The sequence below is a fragment of the Pteropus vampyrus genome, unplaced genomic scaffold, assembly GCF_000151845.1.
Source record: "Pteropus vampyrus isolate Shadow unplaced genomic scaffold, Pvam_2.0 Scaffold124, whole genome shotgun sequence".
Lineage (NCBI taxonomy): Eukaryota > Metazoa > Chordata > Mammalia > Chiroptera > Pteropodidae > Pteropus > Pteropus vampyrus.
The window spans coordinates 2562118-2589203 of NW_011888905.1; the positions used below are offsets into that span (position 1 = coordinate 2562118).

At 43.7% G+C, this 27086-nt stretch overlaps 2 protein-coding genes across 28 annotated transcripts in view; one reads left to right on the forward strand and one right to left on the reverse strand.

Annotated features, from left to right (window-relative positions):
* The window catches only part of UBAP2L (ubiquitin associated protein 2 like), a 39623-nt gene extending 14977 nt beyond the window's left edge, over nucleotides 1-24646 (reverse strand). For 7 of the 27 annotated variants that reach the window (XM_023534349.1, XM_023534347.1, XM_023534346.1 and 4 more), the window contains exons 1-15: nucleotides 22550-22652; nucleotides 18496-18625; nucleotides 17162-17239; nucleotides 16471-16581; nucleotides 13049-13250; nucleotides 12607-12702; nucleotides 12167-12212; nucleotides 11542-11654; nucleotides 9688-9747; nucleotides 7833-7885; nucleotides 6167-6252; nucleotides 4203-4374; nucleotides 1569-1767; nucleotides 733-1010; nucleotides 404-576 (exon numbers count right to left, since the gene is read on the reverse strand). In XM_023534349.1, coding sequence (XP_023390117.1) covers nucleotides 404-576; nucleotides 733-1010; nucleotides 1569-1767; nucleotides 4203-4374; nucleotides 6167-6252; nucleotides 7833-7885; nucleotides 9688-9747; nucleotides 11542-11654; nucleotides 12167-12212; nucleotides 12607-12702; nucleotides 13049-13250; nucleotides 16471-16581; nucleotides 17162-17239; nucleotides 18496-18585 — 1757 coding nt within the window. In that variant the 5' untranslated portion in view covers nucleotides 18586-18625; nucleotides 22550-22652. Of the gene's footprint in view, nucleotides 1-403; nucleotides 577-732; nucleotides 1011-1568; nucleotides 1768-4202; nucleotides 4375-6166; nucleotides 6253-7832; nucleotides 7886-9687; nucleotides 9748-11541; nucleotides 11655-12166; nucleotides 12213-12606; nucleotides 12703-13048; nucleotides 13251-16470; nucleotides 16582-17161; nucleotides 17240-18495; nucleotides 18626-22549; nucleotides 22738-23341; nucleotides 23456-23863; nucleotides 23919-24290 lie in introns of those variants that run through there. The other 20 variants (XM_023534350.1, XM_023534348.1, XM_023534356.1 and 17 more) reach the window with 10 other exon arrangements.
* Nucleotides 22801-27086, forward strand: part of CUNH1orf43 (chromosome unknown C1orf43 homolog) — an 8890-nt gene continuing 4604 nt past the window's right edge. Inside the window, exons 1-4 of the mRNA XM_011366536.1 lie at nucleotides 22801-23247; nucleotides 23594-23695; nucleotides 26664-26781; nucleotides 26995-27084. Coding sequence (XP_011364838.1) covers nucleotides 23182-23247; nucleotides 23594-23695; nucleotides 26664-26781; nucleotides 26995-27084 — 376 coding nt within the window. The 5' untranslated portion in view covers nucleotides 22801-23181. The remainder of the gene's footprint in view (nucleotides 23248-23593; nucleotides 23696-26663; nucleotides 26782-26994; nucleotides 27085-27086) is intronic.

Below are 27086 nucleotides of genomic sequence, written 5' to 3' on the forward strand. Positions count from 1 at the left end.
TTAGAGCTACACATAATCCTAGCAAAATATTTGTTTTCCCTCTTTAATCCGCCCCCATTTCACCTCTGACCTACGGATGTTGCCGTTTCCCCTCAAGAACTGGATCTCTGAAGGTGGGGTGTCTCCTCCCACACGCTCGTGATGTGCACCCGGGGTATGGTCCGTGGCTCTACCTGGGGTGTGAAGCCAGGACCTTCTGCGTGTAAAGCAGACGTGCTGACCGCTACACTATGGAGCCATGCCCCAAGCAAAATATTTTTAAGTGCTCAGTGAAATGCTACAACTGGCTGCTTTTCCCTCGGAGACCTGGCCTCCCCAGAGGACTAGGAATCATCAAGAGACTCAGAGGAAGTGGTAAAAGCCTACTAAGAGAAGGTGCAATCACAGCTGACGTGTCTCCTACCTGGCCGTGCTGGTATAGAGGCTACTCGGAGCCTGGCTTGAAGAGGCGCTCGTGGTGGGGGTGGACTCGTAATCAGAAAGGACAGGCTCCGACCCAAACTGCAAGGCCCCGAACTGCAGGTTTAGCCCTGAGATATCTGCCGAGCCAGGCATCTCCACAGCCAGAGCAGGAATCTGGAGAGAACAGAAAGTAATGGTTTACTGCAACCTCACTGTAAGACCAATGAAAAGACGTTTGCTTCAAATTTCTATACTATACTTTTACAATTTCGATTCCCAAATCCTATAGCCCCTTGCCCCAAGAGAGCACCTATTTAAAAGTTCAAGTACCTTAGAAGTCAAGGAGGCTTTCTTCTTCTGCTGCTTCAGTTTTTGCTGAGCCGGCTGAGGGCTGGAGGACTGGTTGTCTGAAGACCCAGGGGACATTTGTGGCGCCGAGGCAGGTTTGCTTGGCAGCGGAGAAGACGGGGGTGCAGGTGCAGCTGTGGAGGTAGCTGCTGCAGGTGGCTTCTCCTGAAGGAACACCTCCATCATGGTTGAAGATGGGGTGAAAGCCTGGCGCTTTGTGAAGGGGCTGTGCACTGTTGAATCATTTGGGTTCTTTAAATCTGCACAAAGAAACCCAGTATATTTGAGGTCAGAGGTGCTGGTGAACCTCAGAAAATGCTGTGACCCTGCACTAGAGCCATGAACTAAACCCCCAAGAGTCAAGACCTCATATAAACAGGTCCTGTCTTAAGACTTATCTCATTCCTAGAGGCACCGATTATTTGATCGTATTTGTTCTTAAGTAGGGCCTAATTGAACTGATGCTATCACTCGCCTGTGTAAGACAGGAACCTAGGAACTACCCATGTTTAAAGTCCTAAAACAGACAAATCTATGAATGTTTCCAAAGGCAATACGCTGTTTTTAAACACTAAAGATAAATCTAGGAGATCTCTAAAACCCCCAGGTCAACAGAAAACTGCAGCTACATACAGAACTAAATTTGATAGAGAAGCTTTACAACCTCAACTTCTTACGACCCCCGGCATTGACTGGGGAGCTCAGGGTGGAGAACGAGCCAACTGGCTGCCCTTCTCCTCCCTTCGCCCCCTACTCCTGCCTCTTGACAGGTATGCTGCAACGCTTAAAAAGCTCAGTTCACTGTCCGTCTTTCTCACCGTACTGCACCAGCGACGGGGACTGCGTGGTGGAGCCCAGGTCCCAAGAGGAGGTGGTGGCGGTTCCAGACTGGGAATGCTGGGCGGCCAGCTGAGCCAGGGCCTGCGCAGTCTTGAACTGCTCCAAGAACTGGGAGCCCGTGGTGCTGCCGCCTTTAGCTTCGCCGACATCACCAAATCCTTTCCCTAACATGCTCACCTGTAGATCGACACAGAAATTAGAGAAATCTGCAGCCAGCAACCTTGTTTAGCTACTCAAAGACGCACTTATCCAGGATGAGAGCGGTATAAATGAGGCCAGTAAAGACTGCCACCAGACTGAGTACACAGCGTGGTCCACGTAGAGCACAAGTTCTGGACTCAGAGTGTCTGGCTATGTAATTGTAGAAAAGTAACTTTTCTGTACCTCACTTGAACATAGAAATAAAAGCAGTACCTCATTAAACTGTGGAAGGATTAAACAAATTATGTATGTAGGGCATTTAACATGTACAGGGTACACAGAGTAAGTACTCGAAGAAGTGAGAGCGATTAAAACGTCTGCCTTCGTCATCACTTCCTCCTCCCTCTGCCTCGGGGATAAAGCTCCAATGACTAGAGAGATTTTTTTTCTCCTTTTAAAGTTTTAAATCAACCAATACTTGATTATTAAGTTAATATAAGGGTAATATAAAATTTCACTTTCGCTGTTAAGGTCCTTGTCTTTTCCAGGAAACAGCTTGAAAGAAACAAAACCAACAGCGCCTCATCTCAATGTTGTTAATAATCAGCACAGCTGCCAAGGCGGCTCACTAAACTAGCCAAAAATGAGTCCAGATGATCTGGATGTTTTCTTCTGTGTGCATCCAAGTTCTACAGGGCGATCATGACAACAAAGCAAAATTTACTCTTAATGCTTTTGGGGGATTCTCCCCATTCCCTACTACCAAGTAAAACTACCAGCCTCATCGAGAAGAAGAACCATGTGGCCTTGACTATTTTAAGAAACCCCCAAGGAAATTTAACTTCATCTTCCTTAAGTTCTCATTTAACGGTATCGCCGTCACGACTGGGCAGCGCTTTCCTATAAAAAACCCGTCTGTTCAACCCAAGGTAAGGTGTTCTTTCCCATTTCCATCTATACCCCAAGATTATACACACAAATGCAAAAATGTCAGAAGTCCAGCTGAAAATATGGGATTGTGGCTGAGAGATGATCTCACACAGCAATGATTACCAAATATCCTATAAATGCAAAGCATTAAAAGAATAAAAAGTTATCTAATGTTCACATATTGTACACAATAATTAATAAGGGGCTCCTGTATTATTTATAGCTGTTAAATTTCAAGGGCAAATAATCTTGTTAACATTTACTCTCCATAGAAAAGAAACGCTAAATAGCACAGTGATTAATACAAGTAATGAGAAAGAACCGAATGACGTTAAGTTCAGTTTAACACATCAAGTGACTGACACACGTTAAATAGACTGTTGGGGTAAGTGAAAGTGTGCCGAAAACTTTACGAAGGCAATTAAGAGAAACATGGAGCACTTAACCACATCTCCCAGCCACATACATCTCTTAGGGGCTGGGAGTCATTGCCTGATCTGTTTCACCTTGTGACCTTTGTCCCATTGTTTCTCTCTTCTTTCTCTTTTTAATCCCAACTCTCCTCTTTCTTCTCTTGCCCACTTTTTCTCACCTGTCACCTTTCAAATATAGAACATCAACCACCAAATTATTAACACAAAAAACCACTAAGACAACAGGTAAAAAATGAACAGAATTCTCAATTAGAGGCTAGCTCAGCAGTTTCCTAATTAAAATTACTACTATAACCCTACTACTGGAAAAATAAAACTACATACACACACACGATCTCTTACCTCTTACAACTATAGTATCCCTCCACAAAAACAGGGATGGAAGGAAAAGCGAAGAGGAAAAAACAAAAGGCAGTACTTCTTAAATTTATTGACTGTAAGAAAATTGGTCCTTGTTTAGCTTAAATGATTCCTTTGCCATAGTTAATGACCTTGGTTTTTAAAAATGTTCTGAATCAACAAGTCACATGACAGAACTGTCCTAGGTTACTAATAAACAATATCACTATTGCCACCACATTTGTATAGCCCCTGTCCATTACCGTATCTTCCCCTAAAGCCCTAAGATAGGCAGAACAAGCACTCACCCACCCCTGCAGAGAAAGGGAGAAACAGCTTAGCAAGTGGGCAGATTCTGGAAGACCAGAAGTTTTGGGCAGTCTAGTCCCAAAATGCCTGGTTTAAATACATATGGCAATTCTGCTCTATCAAGAAATAGAACTGCTACAACTCCTATCAAGGTTTATTTAAGATTGCAAAAGAGCTAAAATCTGATGTCACTGATTTTCTCTCAGCAACAGCAAAGCATTCAGCACGAGTGCTCACTAAATGACATTAACTCGGACTCAGATGTCCAAAGCCAAGCCTTCTCCTGAAGCTCTTCCCTACCACCCAACTCAATCAACATCTCCACACCCAAGGATGCAGAGGAAAACAAACAGGATGCTTTGCCCTGCTCCAAATCTCTGTCACTGGAAGAAATTCTTGTAATACGTGCAGGAGTTAAGCAGGCAAGTTTGGTCAGGACGCACCACATTTCCTACTTACCATACTGTGATGAGAAAACGTGCTCCCTGAAGCAGGCTGTGATATGGTGCTCTGCTTCGAGTTACTGAAAACCAGAGGCTGGGCAAGAGAAGGAGCCTGAGATGGATCCAGATTAGAGGAATCATTCTCCATTGAAGACGGTGTCTTCCCCAGTAGAACAGCAAGGTCAATTCTAGTGGAGAGGAGACAGGATCTTGATGAGTGATGACTGAACATTCTCACACTCAACATCCGACTCAGACTGCAGTTAAAGTGAAGACAGTCCTCAGAAACACAAAGCCCTGAAATGCTCAATTTACCAAAACTAATTGATGTGTAGGAGCCACTACAGTATGTGTCCTAATGATGATGCCAACCACAATGCTACTTAAATAGTTTGGTGAAATTAATTTAATGAAATGTCAAATGTTAGCTTTATTGCAGCAGCTCAGTAACTGGGCAAAATTTACTAATTTTATCCATGATTTCTTAATACTGAATACCTGTCATTAACAATGTTTAATATGTGAAACCATATACTAGAATGCTGGCATTTTCAAGTGCCTTTGGAATAACAAAGGTTTGGGTAATTTTTTCCTAACTTTTATAAAACTTCCAAAGTTACTTATGGTATAATAAAAATATACATCTGGGCTTGGCCCCCAGTTACTGTCACAGAGCTCTTAAAACTCTTATAATATCCTGGCAAGTCTTTTCTAATTTATAATGAGCCCCTTTCAACCATGAGGTCACACAGGGTGGGGCCTCCCACACAGCTCCAGAAGGGGATCTAGTGACCAGAAACACCAATAATATGACTAGAGAACTGGAACTTTCAGCCCCACCAGGTCCATCCACTCCTAAGGAGGAGGGCTGTGCACCGAATTCAATCGCCAATGACTTTAATCAATCATACCTATGTAATGAAACTTTGATAAAAACCCTGAACAATGATACGCGGTGAGCTTCTGGGTAGGTGGACACGTGGAGGGGCTGGGAGAGCAGCACACGCAGGAGGCATGCAAGCTCCATGCCTCAGCCCCACACCTGGCCCTACGCACATCCTCCAGTTGGCTCTTCCTGAGCATTGGTTTTAATAAACCAATACTAACCAGTTAACTATTTTCTGAGTGAGTCATTCTAACGAATTATTGAACCTGAGGAGGAGGCTGTGGGAACACTTCCAACTTTGCAGCCAGAAGTGTGTGGGCAGCCCAGACACCTATTTGCAGCTGGCCTCTGAAGCGGGAGCAGCCTCATGAGCCACGGGCATGCGTCTGCGCTACACCTGCGTAGTCGGTCTCAGAACTGGACTAAATTGCTGGACACCTAGTCGGTGTCAGAGTAGAGATGTGGTGTGGAAAAGCAAGATACTTGGTGTCAGAAAAAAAAAATACACGTTACACGAAAGCCCTAACACCTTATTCCTCTCACACTTCTCTTTAGGATCTTCTGAGTCAACAGCTACACACCCAGGTGTAGAAACAGCCCAAGAGGCTTCCGTCTATTGACCCCAATACCTCGGTTCAAGTTCTACCAAGTTCATTAGCCAGATCCTGGGAGGAAACGATCACTACACTCAGCGCACTTAGTGGACAAAGATCATTAATTATAAAACGAGAAAAGCCACAGAACAGTTCTGCAAATTCAGAAGTAAATCAAAACGTCCACTTGTAGCTTTTCTTTCCTCCACTTACTGCAAGTTATAGCATGCGAAGTTTTAATCAATGCCTGTGATGTTGACCTATGGGATTAAAGGGCTATTTTAGGGGGAAACCAACTTTAAAATTGTAACATATCGACTTCCATTTAGTAGATTAGCCGGTATCAACTCATAAATCTATAGATCCGCTAAAGAAGAACCTACTGTGACTTGGTTTTCATAACTACCACCATCGCGGGGCATGGAGGCCAGCACCACTCTTCCTTACAGGCATGTCAGCAGACCCCTTTCAGAAAAATACTGAATTTGACCACACACTTGCCTCTGACCAGCAGTGATTGTCACATTCTCTGCAGGCAGAGGCACTGAAGACACATTAGAGGCAGTGAAGATCTTGGTCTCAGAAAGCTGGAAAACAGAGGAATTAGTCACTCCTGGTGTTAGGTTATCGTCAGAATCCTGGCATAGGTAAAGGAAATTCAATATCAAGAAAGGAAACCCGTAGAAAACTATTCTGAGGACTCCTGAATAGGATTAACCTTCAAGCTCAATGATTTTATTAAAACAGAGAGCAGAACCAAGCTACCTCCCAAAATATGGCAGTCATATAATATGCACGCTAAACTTAGAGGAAGGTGACTATGCATGCTAGACAGAAAAAGCCCCTTTGTATTTTCTCCCATTACAGCTCCCCACCTCCATCTCTACCCAAATCATACTTTATCTTTCACTGCTCTTCTCAAAGAAAGGAAGATGACAGCCAAGATAAGGACAGAAATAAAAGTTAATTCTTGGCTTTTGAGCAGTAAGGGCCCAAGTGCTGGTGAGTTGAGGTCTTTTCAGGGATAATTTTAACCATATGCAATTTTTGCCTTAATACTGACTTCATACACCTAGTCTCTCCACTACAAGACACTAAAATTGGTAAGCCATTACAGGAAATAATTGTTCATACTATTTAAAGTTGACTTGACTTTTTTAGTTTGACTTTTTGATTCGATTTCCTCCTCTAAAAACAGGGAATCCACTTGCCCAAATATATTATTCTGAAAGGTGCTTAAGCAGATGAGCCAAATCTTAGAAAATATTCACAAGGCAGTCTAGCTTAGCTATAACAGAAAATAATCACCCTGTGAGGCTGATGCATGATATTTTAAAAATGCAGATTTAGCAACCAAAAGTTTGACATATCATTTCTTCTTACCATAGAAGCTGCCTTGCCTGAATATGTTTGAGTATAAGAAAGTAGATGAAAAAGCATTAAAATCAGAGTTCATCCATGATCACTAGAAACCGTAATTCACAGCAAAAGTTTGACTGTGACCAGGAATCAGCAAAATTCTTTTACTCAGGTACTACTCCAGTGAATTCATACAGCTTGTTTACGTGCCACCTTGTGCCACCCATCTATGAGGTTTCCAAGTTGAGTCAAGCTGGAAGATAGCCAATTCTACATATTCATCTCAATTACAATTAAATAGTTGGGCTTCAAGTAAATTAAAAGGGTTCCAGAGCCAATCAGATTACAAACTTGAGAAGCTGGCACTGTAACTCTCCCTTCGTACCCACCTCCAAGCCAATTACAGGACCATACACCAATGTTTAATTGTGAACCAAACAACGGATCTGCTCCAGTAGAGTCACATGCCACCAGCAGCTGCTACTCAACGCACTACCTGCCTAACTCCATTTCCAGTGCCCTACCCAACCACCGTCTCTTCCTGGGATAAATCCGACAATCAGGTATTGGACTTACACAAGTGCACTTGCCCTTTCCATAGTCTGGCTCCACAGAGTCCTGTTCATGCCCAGTCTCCTTCATATAACATATGTCAAATGTTCTGGCTCAGAACACTATTTTGGATGTAAAAGTTTTGGGTCAGAATCTTAAGGATGAACCGTGAGGGGTAGAAACATGCCCATTTTCTATCCCTAAACACCACTTAGGGATAGAAGGCACTAAAGGAAAACGACCTGGAAATACCTACATCTTCATTCCAATCTTCAGTTCCCCACTCCTCGGTTGCAGTCCTCCACGCACCTGGGAATGCAGACAGTGATTTTGAGTGCCAGTGCACAGCGCGTGCGGAAAACTCTAACGTATTAACATTTTTGGTGGCCAAAAGAGCTACCAGAATTTAGTAATCAGAAGAAATTCTTGGGCTTCAGAGCAAGGAAGACTATGTAGTAAAGGAGACCTCAGAACACCAGGCTTTTAATAAGATTATGATTTCAGTTACTTTCAGTTTTTGTTACACGGCTACACAGAAAAGAGAGCGAGAGGCAGAAAATGCAGGGGAGAAAATGCAAACACGAGGAACAACAAACCCAGCACTCCAGGCGATCTCTTAAGACACTCAGTCCTCGGACCTGCTGGTCAATTCCGTGAAATGGCAACAGCCAACTTAAACCAGAACGAAACCCCGCCTGCTCCTCTGGTGTAAGACAGCACTGCAGCCAGTCTGAAGGGAGGGTGGCAGCAGTGATGGAGGAACTCAAACGGCGCCAACGTGACAGTGTGAGGGCAGTGAAGGGAGGCGCCAGATCCACACTGAGGGCCCTGACGACCACCTGCTACTGGACAGGAATTTAAAAACACACACTCAGCAGAAGTCAAGCTCACAGATCTTATTGGTGTAACTATGAGGAATCCCTATGGATTTGCTCTTTTCAGAAGACGCTAGACGAGACTGAAAAACCAACCACGTGTGACAGTTACTGTCCTAATCCTAATCACACAGAATGTGAAATCTGACCTGCCACGGTGAATGGGGGTGGACACTCTCCTCGTGTTGACAGCAACAAAGTGTGGATACAGTTTCTACAGGAGCAACCCATAAGCAATCAAAACACATTGCATTCCCCCTGCTGTGCTTCGTGTACGTGCAGAACCTCAGAAAGGGAAACTATATTTAAGGAATATGGGTGACTGTCAGAACCAAGATGCTTCCTGTCAACTGAAGGAGCCCAGGAAGAAATAAGAACTTATCTGCAGAAGGGACGAGAACATTCCTTATTTCCTTCTCCAGACCAACAGTTCAGATTGAATACGACCCTTAAAATGTTCTCTCCAAATGGAGCAAGTGTCTTACAAAAAAGAAAGTCTGGCATTGGAATGTCTCATCATCACTGAAAAGAAATATTCTAACACTTACAAAACCCATCCAAAATTCCTCTAAACATTTAATAATGAAAAATCCTATTTCCTAAAGGAAAGTATGTTCACTGTAATGCCGTTCCCAGGACAGTGTTAAAACTGCACCAGGGCAATTCCAAACAATAAACTGAAACCCAACCTCCGTTTAAACGAGTTACAAAGCACGTTTTCCTCTCTCTTCTCCCTCTCTCCACTGACATCCCTGGAACCTAGGGTCTGGGCAAACGCAGAGTTATGATCCCAGAGTTGGAAGTGACCTGAGAAGTTACCTACTGTTGAGAAGCTATCTCTCAACACAAGATTCCCGCTCTCCGCCCCCCTGCATTCTGGCAACTGCACCTGGGATGGAAAAGATTGCAGATTCCTAGTTGATATTTGCCTATACAGGAAATATGAAAATGACCGAGGAAGAGAGCTATAGTGAGAAAGCATTAAGAAAAGAGTACAAACACTCCAAGCAACAGATGAGGGTTTGCATCTCATCAGCGGAAAGCACAGGCAATGTATGCGTTAAACATTCAGTAAATGAACAAAATTTTCAGAAGCAAAAACGGGCACAGAAAATGTGAGAAAAAAGCAGAAAGAGAAAAAGCGGGAAGACGGAAAAATGACATATCCACAGATATTTCAGTTCATAAAAATCTATAAAAGTATCCGGGGCAGTTAGGCGCCTGGATGTATCATACCAGGAGCAGTCTCAAATTTTCGGGGATAATTTGACCCCTCAACCCCAATGAAATCAAGTCCTGAAACAAAAAGAAAAGAAAAGAAAAAAAAGAAAAAACAGTGAAATTTTGCTTGTGAATGAGAATGTCTGCCCCAATACACAATTCCCACTGCTACCTGTGGATATTTTAAGGGTAAGTTTAAATGTCTTTTTAAATTAAAAAGGGAATTTGAGTTTGCTATCGTGAAAACACAAGGGAGATTCATGCACAAAGGCGGGTTCACACTGTGAATTGACGATGACGGGAATGAGCTGTACCCAACACTTTCCCACTAAAAGAGGTAACAGCAGCAACACGTAACTTTTCATTCAGTCACGAACCAGAGATTTCTGATTCTAGCCCCCAAATCTGCTGTTCTCTCTACTAAGTAGAAATAAACATACACTTCATTCTTCCCAGATTCTGGTTGAAAATAGCTAAGGTTTACAATCCAGGACTGGGACTCCATGCCTGATTTTTGACCCACAACTGAACACAAATGCCCTCACTTCTATCACCTTTTCTGTTAATAATAAAAAGCCAAAATACCCGAGAACAAACTCGAGCTCAAAAACAGTAACTTTTGTTACTCAAACTGCTACCATTGCCTCTACAAAGCCATCAAGAGATGAACGAAGAACAGTTCTGCCTCGCAAGTATAGGAAGTTAAAACAGAAAAGGATGTCTCCTAGCCGAATGGTCGAGGGAATTCAGAAAGACATCCATCTGGCTAATAACTCTGGCTCCAGCCACAACCAAGGGGAAGTTGTGTTCAAAATGAGTTTATAAGCTAGCTTGGAAACAAAAGGCAAGTAACGTTCAGGACCTGAGGTATAACATCTTGTGGACAGTAGATGAGAAGCTGTTTGTACCAAAGACCCTCCTAAAGACACAGAGATAAAGATGGCTGACCTTTAAAAAGGGGCAGGGCAAATTTAAATGGACGAGGAATCAAGGGGCCTATTTCATGCTCCACTATTAGCTCAGCCCTCTTCGCAAGAGGAAAGCAGTCTCAGACTCTGCATGTGCTGGCTCAGCCAGAGGAGGCAGCTGATCTCAGGAGAAGTAAGTACTCGGGAGCTCAAAGGCTGCTCTCACTTAGAACAGTAAAAGCATCTTACTCTCAAACACATCTCGGTTTATCCCACAAGCCTAACGTATCTGTAAATATATACACCCTACCCAGACAGAGGCACCAAAGTCAGCTAACAAAAAAAGCCATTTTATTAAAATCCTACTAACACGTTACTACACCCTGAAGAAAGTCCAACGAAGAGAGCTTGAAAGTCTCGAGATTTCCTTCTTGCCCAGATACTGAGATTTCCCAAAAATCAAAGGAAAAAAGATACTATCTCAGTACCAGAAAACGAACTGACAGTGGGCTTTGATTCTGGACCCTCTTCGTCTCTACAAGTAGTGGCCTAATTAATTCAAGATATCTTTTCAAAAGGCAAAGCTAGCTACCCTAACAGAAACACCAGGAAATACAACTGGCGCCAATGGCAGCCCCATGGTATAACGGAAAGAGCACGGGCTCGGAGAGTCAAACCACTGAGGTCAAATACCAGCAAATTCCATAACCGCTCTTTCAGTCTAAGTTTTGCCACCTGGAAAGTGATGATGAGAAATATCTATTTCATAAAATAGTGATGAAGATGAGGTGAAACAGCTAGTCTACTGTGCCCACAGGCACGAAGGAGAGAACACAGAGCACTTCGATCGCCATCCCTTTATTCCCATCTCTGCTTTTCCTCCACTTTTTTATGTGACTATAACCTCAAAAAAGTTATTCCTTAGGTTCCCAGAGGCAGGAAATAATAAACGGTCACTCACTCGTCCCATCATCTGGCTCGAAGTGGCCAGTGTTGTTCCACGTATTGCCGCTATTATTGCCATAGTTATCTTCAGTATTGGCTGGCTCTGCATAATCGGCTGGGTTAAAGGTTCTGGGGGCGGGGGAGGGGTTGAACAACAACAAAATAAAGCTTAAAGAGAGTCCCCGACACCTGAGCAGCACCAGCAAAAAATTAACTCAAAAAGGAGGGTAATAAGAATCCGGCCTCTCTCTCCTCGCACTAATCAATCATATAATCCTATATGCTATGCTGTCAACTTTGCCCACTTATAAGCCTACCTGAAATTTCACGGTATAATCTTAATTTATATCTCCTATTTATTTTAGGTTAGGACAACAATAATCAAAACAAAATCCACATAAAGATTTTGGGAAGAAAGCAACTGTATGCAAATGAAACTATGAAATAAAATGATCCAGGTGGTAAACGCTTATCCCTAAAAAACAAGTCCTAAGTCTACACATCTTTCTGATTACATTTTGGTTAAGGCTGCCTACTATTATCCTCAGGAAATCAGGATACTAACCACGCTAGAACGTTATGGTGATGCTTAGGGGGAAAAAAAAAATTAAAGACTTTGACACTGGACCAAGGAAACTTACCCCATTCCTTGAGCAGAAAACCTTCCTCCCCGCCTACCGGAGCCACCTATGGAAAAAGAAAGAATATTTTAGAAGTTGATACAAAACTACTTTGCCAACTAATGAGACAGCTATGGAATAGTATGGTTGATGTTGTTAGAAATCTTTGTCACTCTGTAGTACGTTAGTTAATATAAAACAGTAGGATGATCATTACTATTGACAGACTGTTTCTCTCCTGATCAAATTGCTGGGTCCTCAAATATAGTCAGTAATAATAAAGACTTGAGGAAATGACATCCATCTTCTCCACACTGCCCACTTAGGAATCTCTAGAATTTGCATGACACTTCAACAATTCAAGAAACCAGACTCCATGTGAATCTGTTTCTAAATGTGAACCCCTACAAAACTAGTAAGAGTGCCTTGCCCCAATATCCAACCTACAATAAATTAATCACCTCTGCCTCGTCCGCGACCTCTTCGCCCTCTTTCTGTGCCTCTTCCAGAAGGCCCTCCACTCTTGGTGCCATCCAATCCATTTTCCTGACCCCGAACTAGGGAAAAAATAAACAAAATGAAACAGATGGCCAGAGCGGATTCAACAGAAGAGGTACGTACATGTGCTGGTGAGAAGACAAAGAAAATGAGCTGGAAGGATGGGATACAACTGTTACTAGGGGGATGGTGATGGACCACAACAGAGAGCTGTCCGTCAGACAACATTACAAATCATTCCAGGGTAACCTCATGCCAAACTGGTGGCTGCTGCTAGAAAAGGCTGCATGTAAGAGATGCCAAGTCTCAGAACAGACGATGGCAAGAAAAATCAAAAGGGTGATACAATGATTACAGGTCCAGCCTGGCAAGGCCCTGACATCCCTGAATCTAGACATTACTGACCCACAGCTGGTTTTGTTAAAGCCCCATGCATACACTCTCGTCCACGGCTGGCACCTCGCCCACGTCTTGGTGGCCCACCACGTCGCCGACTATAGTCTCTGTCCCGGTCTCGATTTTCTTTGCCTTCCTCGTTGGACTCCGTCTGGCCACCATCCTTCTGTCCTGAAACTCCCTTCTTCTTCCCGACCATCTCCCAGGAATGCTAAAGAAGAGCAGAGCATTCACATCTAATCAATAGGGATTGCTATCAGGAAAGCAGAGATAAAAGCGGGGACAACTGTTCACCATTCTCCACTCAGCATCCATGTCTAAGACACTCCTTCCAGTTTACTTGTTTAAATGGAGGGTAGACAGAACCTCAAAACAAATTCTGTCACTGCAAAACTGAATTCCTTTTTGTAGGGGATGAGCTTCTAGCTTACAGACTCAGGGGTCACTTCCAAAAGGATCACAAGATCGCGATCTAGTTCAGTCACTTGGCATATCGGTCAAAGGACGAAGTGACTGGTCCCTAGCTTTCAAATGTGTTTCCTGAGCTGAAAAAACTAATTTCCTTTGGATTCAGTCACTCTCAACTTTTTATAGTCTATTCATGTGAAATAAACCAAAAAAGAAAAAAAGTTTCTAAAAGTTAACTTTAAATTCAGAATGAGTAAGCAGCATTCGACTTTTGGGCACATTCGCTAATCAAGCAACTCAGAATTTAGGAGGAAAACAACTATACCTACTACCCAGCTCCACCCTACCCCCCAATTTCCTTTACTTAAAAGAAGACCAAACAGCAGTCAGGAAGGCGCGGCTCTGGCGGCTCTGGTGCCGAGACATGCTGACTATAAGGAGCTTTACATTCTAGGTTTTATCTACTCTGTTCTCCCCTGTACCTCCTAAACTGATATAATCTAATTCAACTTTCCCCAAACACTATAATCTATGATTTATTCCAGACCGTAGAAAGGAAAATTTGTGGTAAGGAAAATAAGCCAAACAATCTGTCTTGCAAAACATTTATCCTTCAAGAAAATGAGATGAATGTTTTAAACGTACACATACCCTGATTTACACATATTTCTTCAGGAAATATGTACAAATAAAAGTTCCAAGACAAACACCAAGAATACAAACAAGGTATAATATGAAATTACTATTAATTTTCTCAGTTGATAAAAATACTGTGATCATATCAAAGAGTGTTCCTGAGTAGCCTTCTTTAAGGGAAGCATGCTCAAACATTTAGGAAATAAAGTATTATGATGCCTATAACTTACTTCCAAATAATTCCAAGTACCCACTAACGGATAAATAAACAAAATGGGGACACACACATATTAGATTATCCAGCCTTAAAGGAGTGGAATTCTGATATATGCCACAATATAAACCTTGAAAACATTATGCTAACTGAACTAAGACACAAAAGGACAAAAATTGCATGATTCTACTTATATGAGGTACCTCGAATAGGCAGATTCATAGATTCAGAAAATAGAAGAGGTTACCAGGAGCTGGCGGGAGGGAGAAACGGGGAGTTACTATTTAATGGATACAGAAAATCTGTTTTGGATTCAGCTTGGGAAATGAAAAATTTCTGGAAATAGATAGCACTGCTGGTGGCATAACTTTTTCAGTATACTTAATGCCACTAAATAATACACTTAAAAATGGTGCAAATGGTAAATTTTAAGTATACTCTACTTTATACTGTTTATATTTAAGTTCAAAATAAATTTTTTTAATTACAGCCAAGATACATATAATAGTCTAAAGTCTATAATAAATAGTTCACAAAAGTAATAATTAAAGAAAAAAGATTAAGTATCCACCTAGGACTTGGCAGCTCCTTGCTGCCTACTCTTCCTACCCAAGCTGATTCTGCATTATAGCTGGTGAGCATGTTATGCTCACAGTAGCTTCAATTCTTAAGTTATAGTAACCCTACAACTAAATCTGCATCAGAAATCTTGGAAACCAGACTCAAAACAGTTAGCTTTCCTAGTGTTTACTAGCCTGTCTCAAAACCTGGCAAGTTTTAGAAACCTGTCACCTTCTTCCTCTAGAGTACACATCAGCTGCTGGCACCAGAGAGTTCTGTAAGAAAAGAGAATTACTAGGATCTTCTCAAAGGTATTGCCAGTTTTCTGATATGATCTCATCCACCCAAATACATCCAATATCCCAGTAGCTGACTTTCTTCCCACTGATTTCACCGGTAGCTGGTTTATTTGTGGCATAAGCATACTTTTCTCCAGCTTATATTCTTTTTGGATACTGGAAGGTCAGACTTATAGCACTAGGCAGATGCCAGGTGAAACAAAATGTGACTTGTGAACAAAAATCAAGACATTCACAAAGCACAAGTAATCCCCCCTCTTCCAACCCCCCCAAAATCTTGAGACAATTACACTAAAATAAACTCAAAATGATCCAAAGGCACTGTTATCTTACTGCCTAAGCAGTAAGTTTCAAATAAAATAAAAAATGTAAAATCTAACCTAAGGCCACACTTTTAAGAGAAAAAGCCACAAATTTAAATTCAATGATTAAAAAAACTGTCCCATGATTATTTCCCATTGTCTTAAGGAAACTGACAAACCTGTAACATTTAGCTAAAGTGACACTGGAATACCAGTAGGCTGATCACTCTAAGTATGAACTCTGGCTATCTATCCCAACCTAAGGCCCTCAGTGTGAGACCAAGAAAATGGAAATGACCTCAAAATGATATACTGCTTATTAAAAAAAAAATCAAGTTCTCTACTAAGCACTGCAGGAACATCCCAAAAGTTAGTAAGGCAGAATCCCTGTTAAAGGACTTATGATTTGGTACAGTGATAAGACAAACACAAAAATAAAGATTCTCATTAAATGGGAAGGAGAGGAAGAGGTGAAGGCAACTCTAAATTCTAGGGCAAGAGGTCCTGCGAGTTATCCCCCAACATCTCCAGGGATGGTCAACAGGCTATAAAGTTTCTCTGCTACCTCAGCAGAAATAAGTCCACGTGATGAAAAAGTATTATAAACTGTAAAGCTGACATCGATGGGACTGTCCTCAAATCGGACTCCAATAGTAACTTTGCTCAATAGCAATAAAACAAGTAAATGGAAGTCTCCCATGACTACTAACCAAGGCTATGAAACAGCACCTCTAATTCAGCGTAACCCAGGGCTGAATACAGTCACTAGTCTGGAGTGAATAATTTATTCCAGGTCAATTAGAAGAGACTAATTTTATATTTTGCCGTTTGCTGTTCATGAATTTTAAGTATCTGCAACCTTCGGCAAACACTATCCAAGGTAGTTCCCAGTTCTATTTGGAGGACAAGGTACTCTGCTTTAAACTGAGTTTCCCCACTGGCTATTTTGTGGAACCTTACTAGTCTCTCGGCCAGGGACCCACTTTCTAGAACACTTTATCGGCACTCTACCGTATCTGGGTTTCCTTCCAGCAGTACATTGATGGCTCTGTTGACATCTCCATTGCAGTCATGCAAAGCAATGACACATTCATCCTGGTTCTTGCCTGTGATATCAATCAACTGAAAGAGAAAGATCAGCAGCGATCATGAACAAGCCTGCACTCCCCACAAAAGAAAACTAGGTGAAGAACAGAAAGAGAAGAAACACCAGCTGTGTTTGAAAGAACCAGGCTTTAAAAAGCAAAACATGCAGAATTTGGTGTCATAGTTCCAAAAGCAAAATATTAACACCTGTCATCAAAAATGGGGTCAAAAGGACTTACAAACAAAGCAATCGAACAATAAGCATCTAAGAGACTCAAACTCAGAAACACACAGGCTTCAGCATACTGTGAATTGCCACATTTCTTTGATGCCACAACTACTCAAAGGTGCTATTAAAGTGGCACTAACAATGTCATTCATTCATTAAACAGGAAGTTAAAATGAAGACAAAACCTTTTCGAACGAAGTATCTGTCCTAAAGGATAGAGTAAATCAGACGATAAAAGCATCTATTAGCTTAACTTATCCTATTTCAGGCCACAATTCCTTTAATCTCTACAGCAGAAAGCAGGCTGGTAGGCACCTATGCTAGTTAACTACGCTTTAACCCTGATGCCCTTTGCCATAGCTTACAGCAAATCAGCAATGTACTCACTTGTTTCACTTTTTCCTCAAAGTCAGCATCGTTATGGTCCGAAATCATCTGTGCAAGTCGAATTTGTTCTGCAGTGGCCTAAAAAGGGAGACAAGTTCAAGAAAGCATGATCGACAAGCAATAGTTTAGAAAATAAGAGGGACCTACGCAGTCAACAGCCCACCCACCTCCCACCCCAACTTCCTTCTCCTTGTTACAAATGACCAGTGAGACTTACACCGTTTAATATGCTTAAATCAGCAAAATGACAAAAAACAAAGAGTAAAGCTGCCACTATCTCACTCTACAATCCCTAAAAAGCAAGAAGTTTTCCCGTCACTGTTCCCTGTCAAAGAGGCTTTCATGTTGGGATCACAACACAACTTTGAAACATCTGCACCTTAATTCACACTAATATATTTGCAAAGTCATATGTAAATCCTGTTCCCGTTTCTGCAATAACCAATGCCACCCTCCTACTCCTAGGGCTGCGAATACCATAAGGTTTAGTCTGAGGACAGACTCAGCACATCTTCTGAGTATCCAGTGTGTGTTTGTAGACACCACAAATTCTGCTGTCTCAACTGAGACAACTAAAGTACTCATGTACTAAAATTCTGCTAGAAATTCACTTAGGAGGAGAAGTAAAAGAATGAATGTGAGAAAAGTTCTAGTCTTACAGCTTCAATTTATCTGACCATAATCAAATGGGAAGTTAATTCATTCACGTTAGGTACCAACCAACGCTACACAAGAAAACAGATCCTATCTAAATCAAACTTAAGAAACAAAACAAAAGCTTCAGTACCCAGGAGGCTAATTTACTCCTTAAAACTGAGCAATAAATACTCTAGGGTGTCTCATTTGTTAATTTTGATGAAACACAGTAAAGATGCTAACTCCTCATGGAAAAGGAAAAATCAGATTAGGCCTCAATGAGACCAGAGAGAAAGATAAAAAATAAGTTAGGAAAAGAAGAGCAGAGGAAAGGGGAAAGGTGGCAAGACGAAGGTGGACTAGAGAGATGTCAAGGTGGAAAGTCTAGGAAGTAAGAAATGTGTTGCTAAAACGACCCAGATGAAAGAAGGGAAAGGCTCTCTTAGAGATACAAAGCACGAGACCCATACTTTCCAAACTTCATAATTCAGCATCAAACAATAAAAAGTACACTGCATCACACAACATCATTAACAGCTATCAGAGCCCAAGTGAAAAGAGGCAAGGACTAGAAAATAAGAATAAAGAACGCAAATCAATGATCCAAAGCACAAAACGATGGTGCGCTGGATAGAAACCAGTTATCAACCAGCAAGGCTACCCATGGGTCCGCAGCTCCAGATCCCTCGGTTCTTTACCTGTGGCCGCTGCTTGTGCTGTGTCTGGTTTTGGTTTTGAGGCTGTTCCCAGTTTCCCCGGGCTCGGTTAGTGCCCACCGATGTCATCATTTACAGTATATACAAATAACAGTATTTACAAGGTAGAATACTGAAAGATTAAAAAGAACAAGATGTTAAATGTGGGCAAAATGTTGTCCACCTCTTTCATCAGCACCGTCACCACTTTCATTTCCTCGAAGAAACAAACCAAGAGGATTCTCCTGTTCAGACATATTTAGTCTCATAAATTCCTTATGGAACTATGGCTATTAATCCATCTTCTGTATAACAAGAAATGTACAAAGCATGTGTTAATGTTTTTATTTTTTTCTAAGTTATGGGCGTAGTTTGGTTGCTAGTCTCCTGTAAGCAGGTTTTATTGTTTTGCTATCTCAATAGTAAGCAAAACAATATTAATAATCAAAAAGCCTTCTATATAGGTGAAAATATCTGAAGTCCCTTCTACAGAAGGAAACATAATCAGAAAAGCCTGGAAACAACTAATCCAGGAAGGGGATTAGTCTGTACTCCAAACAAAAAAAAAAAATTTACACACTGTACTCAATCCACCTGTGAAAACAGCCTTACCTGCCTTACAACCGTTTAACATAAGTTGCATGTGACCATCCTTTGGAAAAAAACAAGCCCAAGTCTAGCCTCTTCCTCCCTTAAATTTCTGTCTCTCAGCATTCTGTGGGGGCTTACATTGCCTTCCACAACTCATGCAGTAACCCCAGTGACTACCCAGACTCTCAGTTCCCTAGATAATTCCATCACACTGCTTTTGCAGCGGCCTGTTGTTCCCCTAATCCACAGTTCCAAGAAATCAGAATTGCAATTACCCTCCACCACTCACCTTAATATACAGAGAATCCCAAATGTGCCCCAAACCCAAAGCAACCTAGCACAAAGTTTTATTTGGAAGAAATCATTTTAAACCTGAGACATCATTGTTGGACAAGACGACTTTGTTGAGTCCTTAAAGAGACACAGAACACACAGGAGCTTTCCCCAAACCAGAACAGTTTTTTGTTATATCACTTCTAACAAGCAAGGATTCTACTGAATTTAAGTCCCTTGATTCACACTGCTTTATAATGCAATCTTGGCTGCTGCATTTAATAAAGAAAACATTCATCATGTGATGAAGTGCTCAAAATAAAAAGTTTCTTTGCATTGTCTTATTCCCCTCCAAAAAGTATAAATTTATATCTTTATGCTCTGTATTTAATTTTTTTTTTTTTTTTTTTTGTTAGACAATTCTAGACTGCCCAGAAGACATAGCTGGATTTGAGAGTGAGGCAGGGTAGGCTTCTAAGGAAATATGGAAGGATTAACTATTAGAAAGTAAATTTCACCTGTTTCTTGGGTCACAAAGAAAGCTGACTTCCTTGTGGATAAATTCTTCACCAAGTTGGGTCAATAGGTTGCATAGGTCTTTGTTTTGTAATGCGGTCATTAAGAATTAAGAGTTCTACATCCTCTACTACCGAGAAAGATTTTTAAGGAAACATCAGGACTAATTTTTAACCATTACCTCTCCCCCTACACACATGTGCACACAAAAACCTATAAATATTTATAGCTAGCACAGGATTATTTGCTACAAAGTCTATTTTTCCCAGGCTGGCATAATAGTCAAGTTTCAACGCTTAATTTACAAAAAACCCAGTGTTGTTTAACCAAGTACCCCTGAATTCAAATCAAAGAGGAAAAAAAAATCGTAAAACTAGAGGAAAACCATTATGCTTAATAATTGGCTCTAAGATGAGTAGTCCTACTCTTGAAACTTACAAATATTGACGGCTTTCTGCTCCACATGTGATTTCAATTTGTGAACATGATTTATACTACAGATATGAACTGCATGACTAAGCTATATGAACTGCATATACTGTACCAATCGTTGTAACTATATTAAAAAGTCATCTTGAAAGCCACATAAGTACTCAGGAAAGGAAAAAAGAATCCTCCTGATCACTCCTGCCATTGACTTCCATTTCTCTCTTACAAGTGCTTTGAAATGTGTGACTAGGAAAATTTTACCACCTAGGTAGTAACAACACTGAGCAATATAGGTAAGTGACCTGGGATGGATCACTGGTGGACACAGAATTAGTAGCAAGCAGAGACATATCCAGAGTTATCAGTGGAGGCGAAGAATCTTTTTAAAGTCCTCTTCCTTAGAAAACAAAAATATTTAAGGGAAATAGGTGAGAAGTATTGGAGACCAAGGGAATAGCGCAGGAACGAATACAGGTTTCAACACGGGAGTGCCCTTGACCATTTTGTGAAAACCAGCTACTTAAAAAAATAGCCAGAGAAATTTTACAGAAAAAAATAAATAACAAGTATTTATTGAGTATCTACTATGCGTCCAGTACTTTAGAAAATACAAAAGCAGTATGACTTAGTTGCTGCCCTCAGGGAGCTTACAATCTAATTTGAGAAACAATTCAGAAACTGACGCTGGACTGGGGTGGGTCAGGCTTGCTACCTCTTACAGAGCAACTAATTCCCCTAGGCGCTTTGTGGTAATGACCTCTGCATCCCCTTCCCCATCAACTTGAATCTGATTTTCAAAAGGAGCATTTCCCAGTTAGGACGCATTTAACAAGGAAGAGCTTTAAAAATCAAAACAAAACAGTACATTTTCAGGCCTTCCATCATCAGTTTACATGCCAGAAATACTTCCCGTTTACAACGGAAAGAATCACGAGCATAGCCTAATCTTTAAGGACAATGGTGTAGGATCTCAAAGCAGTTTTATCAACCCATACACAGCCAAAACGTTTCGGTTCTACAGTAATGCTGGTTGTCACCGATTCTCATCACCTCCCAGCAAGTCACATCAGATAGCCCCAAAGCAGGATATGGGCGGTGGGAGGTGGACCAGGGGAAGACAAAAAAGGATTTCTCCAGCTAATAACCAGGGGCAGTCAAAGGCAAAACGATAACAATAACAACAAAAAGGCCTGTTACTGTGGTGTTTTTCTTTCCACAACATCCTACACCAGAGGTGGCTACATTTCAAGAACTGGTGGAAAAGGAGCGGTCTCCTGTTTGTGACACCAGTGTGCAAAGCGATTTTAGGGCCTGCCCACAGAGTGAAGGGTCTTAAGAAATTTGGAATTCCTGTCCCTTTATGAGAAGAGTGAACAAATACCCCAGTGCTCTGGTGACGTCCCTTAAGGCGTAATGCACCGCTGGGGGCCTCCATGTCCAGCTTCCCGAATAACATCACAATTGTTTGGGGTACCCAGAACTACAGTATGTACAACAGGAAGCTAAAGACAGCAGCAAAAAACGTATTCCAAGAGCTGGGGCGGTTGAGAGAGCAGGAAGGGTAACAAGAGGAGCTGACAAAGAGGCTGGAAACGGAGAGGGGACGCGAGCCCACGCGTGGAGGATGGGAGGCTCACCCGCTCGGCGCCACCTCGGGAGCTCCCGGGGCCGATCGCCTCCGTGCCTCCCGCCCGGAACCACCTAATCCTCCGCACTCCAAACTGAGGGCCACATGGGGGAGTTTGGGGCAGCTCCACCCCATCGCCCTCCCCCCCGCCCCGCCACCCCCAAACCAGGCCGGATCCGGATCCGCGGCGGCCCTCGGAGTGCTGGGAGGGAGGGAGGGGACCGCCGCGTCCCCTCCGCCGGCGCCGGCTGGGGCAGAGAGAGGGCCTACCTCAGGCGGGGCCCGGGCCTCGCTCGCTCGCGCTCTTTCTCGCTCTCCCCCACCTCAGGCTCTAGCCGCATGGCCCCCCCCACGGCTGCCCCAAGCCCCGCCCCGGCCACGCTCCCAAATCGAGGCCCCGGCTCTGGCGAGGCCCACTAGGCCGCGAACCCGACCATAAACAAAACCTCCGGCGGCCGACTCGGGGGGGGGGGCCGCCAGGGCTCGCACGACTGGGGGGTGTACAGTGGGGGAGCACACGGGCGGGGGGGCCCACCGAGGGAGGGGGGTACGGCGGGGGTGGGGGAGGAAGGAGGGAGGGTAAAAGGGGGATCGCGGATTTAAAGGGGCCGCGGACAATACCCGGCCCCGCCGCGCTGCCGCTGCCGCCGCCGCCGCCGCCAACGCCGCTGCGCTCCCAACTTTACCTCAGTCTCCTCCACACTGACACCCCGGGCCGCGCCGCCCCTGTCACGTGACAGAAGGTTCCCTCCTCCCCGCCCCGCTCCCTCCTTTTCCCTCTCGCGCTCGCGCTCGCGCCTTCCCCCTCCCACTTGCCTTCCTGCGTCGCCCACAGCACGTGACGCAAAAAGGGACGCGCACGCAAGCGTGCGCGTGCCGCCGCGCCACGAGACACCTCTCTCGGCCCTGCACGCCCGCCCCGCCTCCTCCGCGGCCACGCCCCGCCACGTGACGTACGCATGCGCTCCGCCTCCTCCGACCGGCGTAGTTCCGCGTCTCCGCGCTCACCGCCCGCGGGTGCCATTGCCTGCCCGAGTCACGTGCTGAGGGGAAGCGGGAAGGCGTCGTTCTTCTTTCCCAGCCCCTCCCCCCCGTCCGCCATGTTTTCTGGCCGGGTCAGCCTTCGTGTTTCCCCGTGAGGAAATGGCCGGGGAGCTGCAGGGAACCCAGGCGCCGTTGCCTCGGCGGAGCCCGGGCTGACGAGGCGGGGCGGCGGGGGAAGCCGGAGCGGTTCTGCGCAGGGTGGGGAGGCCATGGCGTCCAGCAGTAACTGGCTGTCCGGCGTGAATGTCGTGCTGGTGATGGCCTACGGGAGCCTGGTGAGGAGATCCCCCGCCCATTCCGCTGTCGCGTCTGACCCAGTAGAGACCCTCCTCGCGAGCTGCTCCCTGTCCTCGTCCTCCACCCACTCACCTGCGCCTTTTCTGGGCTTTGACTCCTATCCCAGGAGTACCTGGGAGCAGAAGTCTCCGACGCGGGCCATCCCGCCCCGCCCCTGGCCGAGAACCCTCCCTCCAGGCCCTGAGACGGACCCCCACGCCTCCCCGCTTCCCCGCGGCCTTGCCGGGCCCCAGGGCGCACCCCCGAAGCGCCCCCGAGAGCCCGAATCTGGGGATTGGAAATGAAGGCATGTCATTAAAGTTTCTTCTCTCGTCTCTTGGACAGGTGTTTGTACTGCTATTTATTTTTGTGAAGAGGCAAATCATGCGCTTTGCAATGAAATCCCGAAGGGGACCTCATGTCCCTGTGGGACACAATGCCCCCAAGGTAGGTCCTTAAGGCACGAGATGGGCCTGGTTCTCCAAATCTGTTAGGGCCCGGAATGAGATTTCTTTTGCCTTTAGAAATAACTCACCCGCCCGCTTCCTTGTCCGGTTACCCACGTGCTTGTCTTAGTAGATGGGGCAGTAGCGGTCAGCTTGGGCCCTGGCTTACCTGCTGGCTGCTGTGCCACAGCGGGTAGCTTACCCAGGAACTTCAGTTTCTGCATCTGCAGAACGAAGGGCTGGGTTAAAGTTTCCAACTTTTGTTTTAAGATGTTTCGCAGCGTAACTTAAACAACCTGGTGTTTTCTGGTTTGGTTTTGTTTTGTTTTTAAGGCTGGGCTTAGGGTGGTTAGAATTAGCTCCAGCTCAGAAAGAAGAGGTGCCTTTGCAGAACTTGAGACTTAGGCTCCATAAATCATCTAGTTCAACATTCACGTTAGAAACTGAAACCTAAGAGAAGGAAGCAGTTTGCCCAGCGATGTACAGGAAGGAAACAAACCACCCAGCAGTCTCTCTGTAATGGCCTTCCGTTCCTTGGCCTGGTTGTCTGTTGATGAAACTTTACCCCAAACCTCTTTCCTGAGTTCCATACTTACGTATCCAGCGGCCCGACAGTAGATGTCTGATAGGCACGTCACACCTAAAGTGTCTAAATCAGAACTCTTGCTAATCCACCACCATCCTGCTGTTTCTGTCGTCTGCTTCTGAGTAAAAGGCACCTGTTGCCCTTACCGGCCTCCTCTTGTATGGCTCTCCCTTGATCACTGCGATCCAGCTATACTGGTTGAATTTCTCACTTTTCCGTGTGCCGTTACTGTGGCCTAGAATGATCTGTCGGACTTCCACGTGACTAGCTCATTTGTTCTTTAGCTTTGTTTAATTGTTGTTTCCTCCAACAAGGAGTGTTTGTTATCTATTTAAAGTAGGTCCTACTCTTTGTTTTCTTCTTGTCTCCCAATTGCTATAGATAACATTTTACCACAATTTTTTGTTTAATTTTCTATTTGCTTAATGCCCCTCCCACTGAACCGTAAGCTTCAAGGATGCAGGCACCGTGCCAGGTTTTTTTCACTGCAAAGCCAGGGCCTACATGTAGTAGGTAGTTAATAATTCATTTTGAGTAAAAAGCAGGTTAGTGGGAGAGCTAGAGCTAGTACACAATTCTCTCAGCTTCTGGACCAATGTTCTGTTAACCAGTGTTATTAACTCTCCCCTCTCTGTTCTTTGCTAATATATTCCATGGAAAACCTCAAAGAAGATGTCACAGGCCGAAAGGTCATCAGTGCTCCTTCCACATTCTCTCAATTCTCCAAAATGCCTCCTGCCTCCCATGAGAGGAATACAGGGTTGGCTTCCAGTACTGCATGAGCCACTCCAAACTCTGACTGCTTAGGAGCTTCCTGGACCCTTGGATGAGATCAAGGTTCCTTTTACTTTTAAAAATTCTCGATTTCTCATCCATTGTTAGTGGAAGTATAAGTTAGTTTAACCACTGTGGAAAACAATCGGGCATTATCTAGTAAGCTTGCACGCGTACCTAATCCACAGCCCAGCAGTTCAGATCCTACCACAGAGAAATTTTTGCTCATGTGTACCGGAAGACATGTGCAAGAATATTCATGACATTGTTTTTAATGTTTTTTTTAAAAATCCAAACGTCCATTTGAGAATGGCTATATAATGACATTTGTATTCTGGAATACTACAAAAAATGAAGATAAACGTGAACAGAAATGAATCTCCAACTATCTGTGAATGAAAAGTGTAAGTTGCAAATTTGGATCTCAAAAACATGCTGAATGACAAAAAGCAAAGCCATTCACAGGAGAACATGCACCATGTGATTCCATTCCGCTTACATGAAATTCTACCACAGACAGAACTATATGGATAGAAAGTACACCAGCGTTGCTTGGGGCACAGAGGGGGAAGGTTGGCTGCAAAGGGTATGAAGAAAGTTTTGGGGCGATGGACGTGTTCTGTGTCTCGATTGGAATGGTGGTGGAGTGGTTATACTCATTTGTCAAAACTCATCAATCTACACATTTAAAGTAGACGCATTTTATTGCATGTAAATTCACTCTCAGGCTATTTAAAAATTTGAAAGCAGGTTGCAGAGGAATTCAAAAGTATTTTTCCATTTGCATAAAGTTCAAAACCAGGCACAGCTAAACATCTCGTTTGGGGTGATGAGATAGAACAGAGAAAAAAATCGATACTGTTGACAAATTACAATTCAGGGGTGGTTCAATTGGAGAAGTCATTGGTTGTGTTCCAGAACTTAAAACGGTGGTGGGTGGATACGGGCATATGAGTTTTAGAACTATTTAAAATGTACGCCTGTGCTAGGTGTGTGCTGTGTGTGATATATTTCACAATGGAAGTTTATAAAAAGTTACAAGAAAAAGTATTTGTGGGTCTGGCAACCCTTTCAAGTAAGAGAAGAATGTGAAACTTAACAGTGGTTGCTTCTGTATAAGGGAGGGGTGACACCTTCAGTACCTTTCTGAATTTTATACCATGGATGTGAATTACCTACTTAGAAAATTAAATATGCTCCACCAGGTGGCATAGTCCTCAAACTGTTATAAGCCATGAGCAGGCCTCCCTAGAGATTTTTAGGGTGGATTGTGACTTCCATTGCTTTTGATTTCTTCCCAGCCCGAGAAGTTCTCTATAACACCTAATCAAGAAGCCTCCAAATCCAGCTGAAAGTCAAAGCTCGTGGGTGCTACAGGGCTGGGAGGCATCCTGGCAGTTTAGAAGGTCTAGGTTAGAGATAGGGGAGAGGTTCTTAGAGAACCCAGTCCCCTTCTTTCTTAAATTCTTGAGTCTTGTCTTGCAGTTTCATCGGCCAAATGAACCTTTCTCTGCTTCTGTCACATTGCCCATTGCTCTGCTCCGTTTCCAGGTTGACGGGAGTAGAGTACAGGCTGAGTGACGGCGTGTTCTTTTCTCTCTGTGAACAGGACTTAAAAGAGGAGATTGATATTCGACTCTCCAGGGTTCAAGATATCAAGTACGAACCTCAGCTCCTTGCGGATGATGATGCCAGACTGCTGCAGCTGGAAACGCAGGGAAACCTGAGTACGCAGCATGCTCCTGGACAGGACTTCAGCCGGGAGTCCCTCGAGTGCAGGGTGCCTTTGCGCTCGGAGTCGTAGCATAGCTGCTGGCAAAACCAGCAGCTGTGATCCCCTGTTCCTGGGAACATGACGGATGTGGGGAGGCAGTCTGTTAGCTTGTTGGAGTTTGGAAAATCTTTTGCGAGTTTTGCCTGAGACCAATCTTTCTCAACAGATTGCTACAACTATCTGTACAGGATGAAAGCTCTGGATGCCATCCGTGCCTCTGGTAAGGGCTGCTCGACAGACTGTTCAGCATCCCAAAGG